At 49.8% G+C, this 12,580-nt stretch overlaps 1 protein-coding gene across 3 annotated transcripts in view; it reads right to left on the reverse strand.

The window, feature by feature from the left end:
• Positions 1-437: 437 nt before the first annotated feature.
• The window catches only part of CNNM2 (cyclin and CBS domain divalent metal cation transport mediator 2), a 126,994-nt gene continuing 114,851 nt past the window's right edge, over positions 438-12,580 (reverse strand). For 2 of the 3 annotated variants that reach the window (XM_032988556.2, XM_032988555.2), the window contains 2 exons: positions 10,898-11,082; positions 438-8,709 (listed from right to left, as the gene is read on the reverse strand). In XM_032988556.2, the coding sequence (XP_032844447.2) occupies positions 8,500-8,709; positions 10,898-11,082 (395 nt within the window). In that variant the 3' untranslated portion in view covers positions 438-8,499. The remainder of the gene's footprint in view (positions 8,710-10,897; positions 11,083-12,580) is intronic. The other variant, XR_006164741.1, reaches the window with a different exon arrangement.

The raw sequence follows: 12,580 nt of genomic DNA on the forward strand, positions 1-12,580 counted from the left end.
GAGAGCATCTGGGTGAAATGGCTGTGAGGAGGATGGGGGGGTTGAGGAATGGCAGAAGCACGAATGGCCGCACTGGAGGGCTGTATCCAGCACGCAGGAAAAGGTCGGCTGTTCCTCTGCTGGTGTGGAGCTGGGCAGGGGACTAAGCGCGGGCTCGCTCTCCCGCTCAGAAAAACATCTCCGCCGCCACGGGCTCCACACAGCTCCGCTGCCAAAGCCCCAACACCAGGGACTGCAGCCAGAGGCACCCAACGTGGGGGGATGGACAGACTCTTCCTCCACCAGCGTTCCCCGTCCGACAGAGCCACCGTCACCACCGGCCACGTCTTGCTGGCGACCCCCAGTCACGCGCCGCCTGCCAGGAGCGCCTGGTACGGGTGGACACACAGACGGCATCTACACTTCTGGACAAACAAACATGATATATAGAGAGCAGGTTGTAAATAAGGGGTTTTTATTAGTGGAAGAAAAAGGCCCTCACCCTCGAGGGAACTTGAGAAAGTCATCTGCTTCCCGTTGCCACCAGCTTCCCAGCCCCTGGTCAGCAAAACCGCCGGCACAGCCCTCCCCGGCTCACGGACTTACAGGCCCAGACCCACCAAAGCGAAGAGCAAGACCTGGCTCTGAGGGGAGCAGGATCCAGCCTCTCCGTGGTTCTTGGCAGCTGAAGTGGAGGTTAAAGACCGCTGATGTGCCAGTAGCAGAGATATGGGTCCAGGATCACCGACATCAGCCCCACCACCCGCATGCCAAAATCCATCCCTTGGAAATGAGGGGGGAGCATGGAGGAGGGAAAAATGCATAAACTGAAATGTTCAACAGAAAAAAAATCATCATTTATCTAAAAAGAATAGAAATAAACAAAATGCTTTTAAACAAAATCACAAAATATACAAATAAATCTGGTACAAAATAAATAGGAAAGATTGGAAATCTACAACAAAATTGGAATAATTATAAAATTCATTCATATGACAATCAGTATATGAAACGTATACACTTCATTCAGGATTTCAGTTGTGCTTATTCAGGTTTATGTACACACACGGAAATACTGTAGTTAGAATACTACAACTCTGGAAACCCGAAGTCATGTACAATATGATACAATTCGCAAAGACCATGTACGATGGCAAACAGGGCCCGGGGCAGAGCCGGCTGGAGTGGCTGAGTGGGCTCAGGTAGCCACGAAAACGTACGGCGGAGGGAGAGCCACCACGCTGCTGCGCGGGAGGGGACCGAGGCCGAGCCAGCAGCAGCCGGGAGGCTCGGGGCAGCCGGGCAGGACCCGACTGCAGGAGGGAGGTTTGGTGTGAGACCTCCAGCTGCCGAGCACCAGCCGCTCGTGGCTTCCAGGAACGCTTCTCAAGTATTTGGGTTTTCAGATTCAACGTGTTTGGCATCTGGACGCCTGCCCCGTGACTCGGGTATCGAGGTTGGCTCTGCAGCCGCCCGTGCTGGAGAAAGCACACGCCGAGAGCTCTGAGGTCCCTCAGCAGGGCCCGACCCTGAACTGGTCGTAAGCCACCCTCGTGCTCATGAGAACATGGATCGAATGGGACCGGAGCACTGGTGCTGGGGTCCTGGTGGGTTTCCACTCTCCAAATTTCACACGGTCTGTGAGGAAGGCAGAGTCCCTTGAGCAGCATCTCCCACCCTTGGTGTGAGGAATGAAGACAGGAGGGTCGCAGCATCGCCCGTTCCCGACTGCTGCACCTCCTCCTCTCACCTTCCCGAACGCCCAACCAAACCACAGCGAGAAGAGCGGAGGAACGGCCACGGCCGATGCGAGAGCAGCAGCCGCAGAAAGGCACAGTGCTGAACCCACGCCAGCACGATGCAGGAGGACAGAGCACGTACCCTGGGTAAAAACCCGGTGGCCAAACCAGCCCAGCCCAGCCTGCTGGGACCTGAGACTTTAAAGCAGGGATGACGCTAGAGCTGATCTAGGCCCGGCCAGTCTGTGAACAGAGCAGCTCACCGGGAGCCCCCCCTACTCTCCCCACTTTGATCTTTGGGCAAATCCAGAAGGCGTGCATTCAATATTGGCACTTCCAACTAAAGGCCTATGATCCAGGCTACTCATCTGACACTTGCAAGTTTCTCACTTGAATTTGGAAGGATTTGGTGCAACAGTGATGCGCAGAGGATTAAAAAAAAAAAACAAAACCACCACCTTTTATAAAGCTCTGCAGTCTCCAAACAGCTGAAATGGGATGCCACACCGCTCTGCCAAGCACTAAATGCTGGGACAAGCCCTTTCTCCCCAACAAACCCTGCTATAAACCAACTGCCACACTGCTTCCAGGAGGAGAAGACAACAGAGACATCAAATCCACCTTTGGAGCATCGGAGTCGCCTGCAGCCTTTGCGCATTTCAGGCCTCTGTTTGGCTCACAAGAGCTGACAAACCTCAAGCCCAGCTCTACAACAGGCTGCTTCAGTCAAGAGCAGCTGATCCTCTCCTGTTGCGGGGAGGATTAAACATCAAGCATTTCATTAGCCACAAATCTGTGCCGGAGGGATGAGAGCAGCCAGGACACCATCCTCTGCAGCATCCCAGTGATGGGCCCTGCTCAGAGGAAAACAGGGCCCGAAGGAGAAACCTCAGGAGAGTGCAGAACACTGTTTTTCAGCTGCAGGCAGAAGACCAGCAGCTTCAAGTACCGTATTTCCAAGGTGCACAAGCACTACAGAGCCTGACCTCAGGATACCGAGAACAACAAGATGTCACTTTGACAGAGTTCAGCGTTACCAACCTGTGAAACACCTCCCTCCACCACCTGTACCGTGCCACGGGCTGGAGGCACCTTTCCTGCACCCCATTCCTATCCCTGCAGCTCAGGGAAGGGCTCTGGGATAACCTGGCATCCCAGGCTTTCTCCAAGGGAATGCTCTGACCTCCCCAGGTTCAGCATCCAGCTTCTAATGGAGCAGCAAACATGCACAACCAGACCAAAAATCTCAACCGTACCGCCTTGGACCTGCAGCAACAGCATCTCCTCACCTGGACGTGGAGGAACACAACCCAGCGTGAAGCCAGGCAAGACACCAAGTGGGACTGTCCAGGGGGCTCTGTGGGAAGCCGTGGGTGTCTCCACGTCCCCTGTGCTGCTGACGCATGGGAGCGAGACCAGTATCACCACAGAGATCGCACTGACAAGAGACCAGCAACTGATGGACCAAGTATAGCAACAACACAGGGATGAGGGCGGCTTCCCAGCCCAGCTTGTAGTGTAGAGCTCGTCCTCTCCACTGGTCAAGTCAGGATGAAGGCTGCTCTCTCCTCCGTGCCATGAAAAGATGCCCAGCTTTCAATCATGCTAGTTAAGCTTGTCATTCCACTGTTGGGCCAAACCAACCCTCAGTATCCACGGACCAGGTGCTTCTCTGGGTCTACTTCGAGCCCCAGGGCAGAGCCAGGCAGCGGGGCGGGCAGCAAGCCCGGGTCCGTATCACACGGAGCCTCTCAGCACATGCTGGATTTCTGCTCTGTGCCAGCTTCGCACACGGCAGCGCAGTACGAACGCAGGGACCCTCAACGCTGGTCTGACACCTTTGGGACGAAGCCTCAAGTTAGTATCACAACAAGAGGTACTCTCTGCAGCATCCTTCCCCGCCCCCCAGCCCCAGTTTTCTACCGGTAATCCAGACACTGGATAACTTGACAACTGGTACACAGGTACTAGTTTTAAAACCACAGATGTGTGTATTAGATATCATATAAAATATGGTACATCTTTCATGTGGGAACGGTTTCTATAGATAGTGTATTTCAGCACAAGGAAGATGCATGTTCCAAGGGGTCCTGGAGAACACGGCTGTGTTCTCCATCACGTAGGATACTTACACAGGATGCTCGTGAGGAGACAGCGCTGCTCTTTGCCATCCACACCCCCACGCCCCTCGGCTGAGCTCTGCAGAGATCACAGGAAGCACCACCGCTGCCCAAGCAGCCCCTCGCACAAAGCTACCTCTTTGGTTTTCTTTGAGCAGATTTGAGCCAGAGCCTGACGCCACCAGTGCCAAAATCTCCTCCTCATCTGAGCTGGGCCCTGAACGCTGAGAAGCAGCCACGGGTGATGTCCATGGGCCACCATGGGCAGCTCGCCCTGCTCCCCCCTGAGCTTTCTGCAGGTCTGAGGTGAGTGCAGAAGGGCCATATCCTGAGACTCCTACTCTTGCCAGCTCCACCCACACAAAAAGGCACTTAAAGAAAAGAAGAAAAAAAATAAAAAATAACCCTGTGGTGGGGGGAAAAGGGTGAGTAAGTCCAGGAGGAGAGAGGAGAAGCAGAGCAGTGAGCACAATGTGAATGAGTGGCTGACCCTCTTCCCAGGGGGCCCAAGAACTGCAAGCCTTGCGCAGCCAGCTCCAGCTCCAGCCGCCCCGCACGGCTCTTGGCATCGTCCCATCCCGGCTCGGCACGGGGCAGGAGAGGGAACTACACACCACGACGGGTTTGGAGCAGGAGTGGAGATCAGTGGAAGGACCTGCCCCGTGCTGGTGCGACCGGATGGGGGAAGCACCTCGTCCTGCCACACCGGCCTCGGGGCGCCCGCTCCCCGGCCAGCCCCGACACCCTGCCAGCACCCCTCGTCCCTCTGCGGGACACCCCGTCTCGAGCTCCTCTGGGGCAGCGGCTTTCAGCTGCACGGGGATTTCAGGGAGCTAACAAGCTGGGAATAAAACAAAAAGCTCTTTGTAAACTCTGGAGGGTCTGAGCTTGGGGTCTACCGAGAGGCTGAGGTTGGTTCGCCAAGCCGACCCTGAGCCTCTCTCCACTCAGAACTAGCGTGCTTCGTATGATCTCCACGTCACCAGAGTCAGTCTCGTTTGGAGAAAGATTCTCATTGGAAAGCAAGAACATTCCTTCACTCTTTACAAAGATTTGGCAATACACAGAATTTAAAAAAAAAAAAAAAAAAAAAAAAAAAAAATCATAGTTACAACAGATTCAGGTTCATTTCATTTAAAGGAAATTCAACCAACAGGAGTGTAAAAGTTATAATTCACAGTTGTGCATTTAAGATATTAGTGTTGAAAACCTCACTTCAAAGAACTCTTGTGCAAAATTGTATTGACAGTAGAAACCATGGCTAGATGCCCTCCCAGCCTCCCCTGGCCAACAGGCCATCGTCCACCCTGCTGCCTGCTCCCGGAGGCAGACGGACAAGGGGAACAAAGGCGGCAGTAGGAGCTGACATAGGAAGATGCAGTATCCTTTCTACGAGTCAAAGCCTTGCCGAGGTCTGAGGTCAAGTCCAACGATTCCCAAAGCCACCAGCTGGTGCCCTGTGCCACGGTGACGACCGGCGGCCCTGCCACGCGCCCTTCCGGCACCGCGGCACGGCGCCTGAGCCCGCCCGAAGGCAGGCGGGCAGCCGGCGAGGCGGAGCAGGCAGACCTGCTCTGGCAGGACACCCCCTGCAAGGGCACAGACTCGGATGCCACGGCAGCTCCGCTGCAGTCGGGAGAGCCAAGCCCCAGCTCGGGAGCGCTCCGGGGCCGGGCGCCGGGCTCCCCTGCCAGCGACGGTTCCCTCCGCGAGGGCTGGGAACCCCTTGCATTTGTTACAAGTAAAACTGTAAATACCCTGAGAACAGGGAGACTGGATTTTTTTTTTTTTTTCCCCTCTGGAGAAAGGACCATGCTTTGTTCTTCAAGATAATTAGTAGTAGCAGCTCCTAACCCCTCTGGGTCAGGTACATATTTTCCATATGAAACACATCTATAATCAACTATTTTTATGGAAATTATTTCACTTTCCATTACTGGATCTGTACAAATGATGAAAAACAGTCATGCAAAAAATTGCCTGCAAATTTTGGAACAGTGCAGCATGGGCAGAAGCAGGAGGTATTTACTTTGGGATCACATGGCTTTGGTTGGAAAAAATTGTCTTTTTTTTTTTTTTTTTCCTTTTTTTTTTTTTAAAAGAGAAACAGACACTGAAACAAATCCATAACCTGCCATAAGAAGCAGAAGTCAGATCCAGCAAGCAACCTCGTCCCAGAGAGAGCGAGCTGCATTGACTTGAGCCTTCCCTCCTTCAGCAGGTTTGACAAAACGGATACTGCATCTCAAGTTCACCACCGTGTCAAACACTTCCGACAAACGTTTACATTCAGCAACACTAGATAAAAACTGGCGAGGCAAGTCCTTCGCCAAGAACAAACGTTAACATCTCAACATTTTGCTCTGCGAGAAAGGTGCAATATTGGCAGCTCTCCGGGAATGAGCGGGGCTTAGGTCAGCCCATGCCGACGCTGAGCCACGTGCTCTCGGCATCGGCAGGCTGGTGCACATCAGAGCAAGGATGGAGATTAAGGAAATGCTTTTAGATGGGACTTAAAATAAAGTTAATAAAATGCTACATGTGAGAGTAAGGTTTTGGGGGCCCCACTTCCCTCCCCACTGGGTGCACAAGTGACATACTGTGCAATTTCTATGCCCCGTCGTGGGGGCTTCATCCTTGTGGGTGGCTCCAAGGAAGAAGTGCACCTTTCCCATTGGGGAGGACAGCAAAAATCAGGGTTGCTTTCTGAAGCCTTAAGAGAGAGGAGGAGACACGCACGCAGACCCAATCGGTTCTGACACCACACACTCCAATTCCCCTCGGGGAGATCCTGCAGCAAAATATTGCACCTTTCCAGCCACTGTTCGCAAAGACGGACTGCGGGAACTTGCGGCAAGTGCCGTCCCCAGCTCGCGAGCAGGAGAGACGGGGCGGCCGGCGTGCAGGCACAGAGAGCTCTGGCAGTTGCATTTGGGGCTGGGGGCTTCTCTGAGGGTCAGCTGAGATTATCCGGGTGTAAAGAAAGGAAAGGAAATGCTACATAGCCAGGGGCCACGGAAGGGTCTCGAACAGAGAAACCACAATGCCTGATTTATTAATCACTCCAGATACCGAGTGCAGTGTTCACCTTTTGTTTGAGACAGCACTGGTAAGGGAAGAGGATTTCAGGGGATGGCTTTTTATTTCATTTAAGGATTCAGACTCCGTCTATGGGAGTGGGGAATCTGTGATGCACAGTTGCCACGGGGTGTGTCTTGCACCCAGACTGCATTCAGGTTTTTGGGGTGAAGGAATTGGGTTTCTCCTGCCTAATGCAGGGTGCCCTGCACTAGTGACAGCTGGGTGGGAGGCTCTCTGCTCTGCTACCGTGGTAATCCCTAAAATGGCTGTTAAAAGGTGCAAGAGAGAAGGAAATGCACTAAATCCACTCAAAGGAAGGAATGTGGCTGTGCACAGCCTGGAAATGAACCTCTCTGAATCCCTGAAGTGCAATACACTCGCGTCTGGAAAGTTTTGTCAGTTCTTGAAGAGGAGAGGATGGTCCCGACTCCTCAGCAGAGCCCATCCTTGCACTGGCAGAGGTTTACTGTCACCGGGAAGATGTACTTTGGGCGTGATTGTAGCAGCAGCATCTTTTGTGTTAATACTAGAATACTGAAGGGGGAACGGGGTCTGATGTTCTCTGTTATTTAGCAAAGACTGCACATCTGCTCTCGCCCAGGTAACAGTGTGCAGATCACTATAGCACACAAGGGTTTAAAAGCTTGTAATTTTTGGGTGCACATATTACTTCATCATGCAATTGTCAGGAATATCAATGAAAAATCACCCAGTTACTTCACTATGGAAAATTACGCCCAGCTTTCATTTCACGAGACTGCAGTTTTGCTAATTAACTCCTTCCCCCCAGTATCATCTTCAACACACACAAAGTTTTTGGAGGTTACAAAACTGTAAGTGTAACAACGCTTTTGTCTATTTTACAAAGAAACCTTCTGAAATTTGAGAGATCATTAAATACCAAAGTAACCACTCCTTCCCTGAAACTTAACTGGAAGAATGTAACAATACTCATCCCTTGGCCCTCCAGGTGGCTGAAACCAGAGGTTCCTTGAAGCTTGCTCATTCTTAGGACACAAATAACAAACAAGTACCAGTTACTAACTTCTTCAACAGGGCAACAAAAAGGACCAGAGGGGGGTGAAGAGAGGCCTAAGGACATTGGAGCCAATTCACAAAACCACAACAGAACCCATTTGAGGTTTGGGAGGGACAGAAACAATTTAAAACTCTGCAAAATACTTTTTAAAAACATGATCTCTCTTGAAAAAATAACTGGAGGAGCTTTTAAACTTCTCCATATGTGTTTGAGGAGGAAAAACCCAACAAGGATCAAAAATACAGATAAAAAATAAACATGATTCTACTTTGCAAGAAGTATTTTCATCGTTCTCAAGGGTGGCTCACCATTCCCAAAGTACGCTTGGGGCTTTAGTCTCTCTTGCTCTTTGCTCCTTTCTTCCTGTTTCTTCCTCTTCTGCTCCCAGAACAGACGCAAAAGTCTTTGGTCTCAGAACACTGGATGCAGCACAGTGTTGCAAGCACATACTAACGGTGTTCACACTCGGGGAGGAGGCAGGAAGGAGCGAGGGCTGGTCCTGCTGAGGAGATGGGATGGGTGGGTTGTGGGGAGTCAGCTCCTAGATGGCTCCTTCACTGTGCATACTGTGGTTGGGCTTGTTGTGAGTCACACAGTTCTGTTCGTTCAGCAGGTTTGCTGTCTCGTCTGGCAAACCATCATGCAGCTCCGTAAGAGTCAGTTCGATTTTAGTGTTTTCACTGTCCGAGGACTGAGGTGTTTTGTCCATCCGGGATGCCATCAGGGCATTTTGGTACTGCTGTCTTGAGATCTGCTCCAAGAACATAAGGAAGGAACAAAAACAGCCAGTCACATTTCCGTGTCTCCCAGGGGACACACTAAGAAATAAAGTGCCCCCCCTTTCCAGATGATCCCACTTCAACCTCTGTTTACCTGTTCCTACAAAACATCCCTGTGCTTTGCAAGCCTAGAGCATCCCAACTCAACATCACAGGACAGTGACAAGGTGGAAGCACAGAGCTGTGCAACCACCATGCTGTTCAAAGGCGGGGATTTATTCCTATACAGAGATTTTAAAATCAGATCTCCATTTCCTTCTAACCATGCACATTTTTAGGCCCAGAACCAGAGCTCAGTGAAGTCTTTCTCCCACCTTCAGCGAGCTCTTGGTGAGGCTCCAAGAGTCCCTACAGAGTCAGAGGGTACAAGCATTTCTGCTCTTGTCTAGGCCAGCAAACACAGCAGGAGCTACAGCCTTATTCTGATACGTAAGGACATTTGATTTTAGAAAAAACTGGGACCTCCACAGAGATGAGTCCAAATTAGCAACCCATGAAGTCCTCCACTGGTCTCCTGTGAGACCTGGCTGCACCCAGCAGAACAGTCACGACAGGAGCTGGCCTAGAGCACAGTGTGTCATTGCAACGATGCCCCAGGGGCAAGGAAGCCTACAGTCCCATACATCTGCATATGGGGGTAGAAGGGGAGAATTCCTCCTGGAGCCACAGGCAACCAGCCCCATAAACTCCTCTGGGTCAGCCTTCTCAGCCAGGACAGGCTGCAGGATGCACGTGCAGTGGCAGCCCCATGTGCCACAACAGCAGTGGGTTACCCCAGCAGGCAGGAAGGTGGAAGAGGTGAAACAAGACTTTTAGAAAACCGTAAGTTTCAGTAGCAATGCAAAGGAGGGACTGGCAATGGAGAGAGTCAGATGGACCAGGTCACAACTCCAAAAGCAAAATCCAAACATGCACGAGCAGGTCACAACCCTGGTTTATTAGGTATTAATTGAATAAATGCCCATGCGGCACAGTGGAAACACTAACATTGAGTACTCTGTCCTATGTGTACAGCAGAGGGATGCAAAAAGAGATGTGCAAGCCTGACTGCAGAGACACCAGACAGTTTAGCATTTATTAGCCTCAGTATGAACCCAGTGAGAGTTGGAAGGACTCCACATAAACCAGCGTAAGATGAGCAGCTGCTCTGTACAGCAGATTAGCCATTGAAATCTGTAGTGAGAACCACTTGCCCAGGGATAAATATTTACTGATCTAAACCTCGGAGGCTTGAACCATCAACCAGTACACTTGCACCTGTCAAGTTCTCAATGCAAGACTGTGTTCTTTTAAAATTTGGCTGTGATATAACTGATTTAGCATTATAGTATTTCTACTCTATTCCACCTTCTTAATATTGAATTAACTTTGGCAGAAGTTGAGTTCACAAATCATTTGAGTTGCATGCAAAGAAACTGTGAACGTGCACTTAATTTAAGAAAAGCATCAAGGTCAACTTCTGGCCATGGGACGTCAGCTTCCCTGGACTCCCAGCTGGGCTGGAATTGCTGCCAGCATTAGCTGTTCCTCAGCTCAGCTAGATTTCCTATCCCACAGGACTCACACACATTTCAGCGTGGGATGCACCATGCTGGGGGACAGAGCTGTATTCATGCAGCAACTCACTGGTAGTATGAGATATGAGCCTAACATGTGAAGTTAAGATAAAGAGAAACGTCCAAGACTTCTCCAAGCAGAAGAAGGATGACAAGTCAGAAAGTAAGATCAAGAGCCCCAAACTGAAACCAAAATCAAAAGTGAATAAAAACTGCAACCAACAGAGAATGTCTCATCCTTTAGAAAAGGACACTGTCTGATAATGAAGGGTCTCCATTTCAGATGGCTCCAAAGGCTTCACAAGAATACGTCTTTCATGACTAAAAGCAGAAAGAGGTTATTTTCTATAATCTTTCCTCCAGGGACCTGAAATCCAGAAACTTATGACACCAATCTACTTACAAGCCTAAATGAGAGGAACAATGAAGACAAAACAATGGACAGCAGATATTGGGGAAAAGTAATTTAAAGTGATTTTTAAACAGCTGCTTTCATAATCCTATTTACTCACAGAGCAATCTAGAGGGACCTCCCTTACCCAGGCTCTCCATCCTCCCAGCCAAGCCCAGCTTTCCGGCGGGGCCTTTCCAGCTTTTTTCCTACCTTGACAAACTGAATATCTGTGAGTGCTTTCACTGAGTAGTCCGGAACATACACTTGGAGGAAAGATGCATTCAGCTGGTTGTTGCTGCTCCCTAATGTTGGTGTCACTGCGTCGATGCGATCACTTCGGTTTAAAGAGTCTGAGTGATTCAAGCCGCAGGGCCGAGGTGGAGACTTGTTTTCGGCTGAGAAATGGGCAAGAGTGAGAGATTCTTAAATCAAGTAGAAAACGTTTAAAGTCACCAGTTTCAAAGGGACATAATAAATTGTGATGTAGCACAAAAGAACTGCAAGTACTTAATATACCCATAACTACACATACAGCTAAACAAGCAAATTACCCTGAAAAATAGTACATTTTGAGTCCGGAGCTGTTAGCCGATATCACTGAGTACGCCTTAAGCAAACCTGGTTTTGTTTATGCTGCAATGGACGTGCCCTGTGCACAGCTGGTCACAATACTTCAGCTGAGGAGTGGTAACCACCAGAGAAAGGCAACTTCCCAAGGCTCCTTTACAGGAGCTCCTGATAGTCAGACCATGCTTAACGTCAGACCTTTCATCCACAGCCAGTCCCAGCTAACCCTTACCCCCTTTAATTCCACCTGGTACCCACATATGCCTTGTTCCCTGAGTTATAGCAGACATTTTCAAAACCGTAAGAGTGATAGAGCCCTCAGTGAACCAGAGTGCAGTCCACCTGATGATTTCCTCCAGTACCTCACAGCGCTTGAAGGGGCAAAAATCCAGTGAAGGAGAGTAAGCTCCATGTGGCATGTGCCAGCCAGCAAAACAGGGAAAACAGTCCGTGCTAGAGAAAAAACTGTGTCCAGGAAAACAGTAAACTAGAGACATCATTTTCCATCACTGGCCTGTAAGCACTGAAGGGTTTAACTTGAAAACCTCACAGCTGTCCCCTATGAGTGTGATTGGCCACAGTTTATCTGAAGTAAATGTGCTTTCAGGAAGCCACAGACATTTTGCATCACCAGCTTCCACCCACACAGTGACCCACAAGGCAGGAGGGCAGAAATGCATCCTCGGAGAGATTCCAAGCCCTCCTGCAGATGGGCTTCTCCCTGGGCACACATGCAGAACATACTGATCAAAGAACTGTCTTTGAGACTGGTGAAGTTTTGGGTCTTAGTTCAGCTAAATTTGATGTAAACTATGCTACTCACCACGTGACCCCATTCTCAGCTGAAAGGTCATTTTCATACAACCTTTAACATATAAAGTCTCTTCAAGCAAATCATCAGCGGTATCCTTGCAAGCTTTACAAATCCTTTTTGAAGACTCTTCTATATATATAAACTTATTTAAAAAAAAAGGCTCCCTGAAATGCAACCTCCCCTCAGCCACTTAATCACTGTAAATATAATCTCTCTTTCCTTGCTCAAATGACACAGTCCGTTCTACTTGTCGGCATTCAGCCTTTCCCAAACCTAGCACTTTAGATGCTTTTAGATGTAAGGCAGAATTGTCCTGTTTTTTCTATTTCCCACTTAAATTCCCTCTGATGTCTTTTTCCTTCGATTTTAGAAAAAGGAACAGAAAAATATAGGTTCTGACAACTTGGCAATTTTTCTGCCATTTCTACAATATGGAATTAGTGCAGGTCCCTATGGCAACACCAAGTACAGGCTTAGGGGGAAGCACTCAGAGCCATGCAAGGTTTTCCTCC

Source organism: Tyto alba, unplaced genomic scaffold, assembly GCF_018691265.1.
Source record: "Tyto alba isolate M040663 unplaced genomic scaffold, T.alba_DEE_v4.0 Super-Scaffold_1, whole genome shotgun sequence".
In the NCBI taxonomy this organism is placed as follows: domain Eukaryota; kingdom Metazoa; phylum Chordata; class Aves; order Strigiformes; family Tytonidae; genus Tyto; species Tyto alba.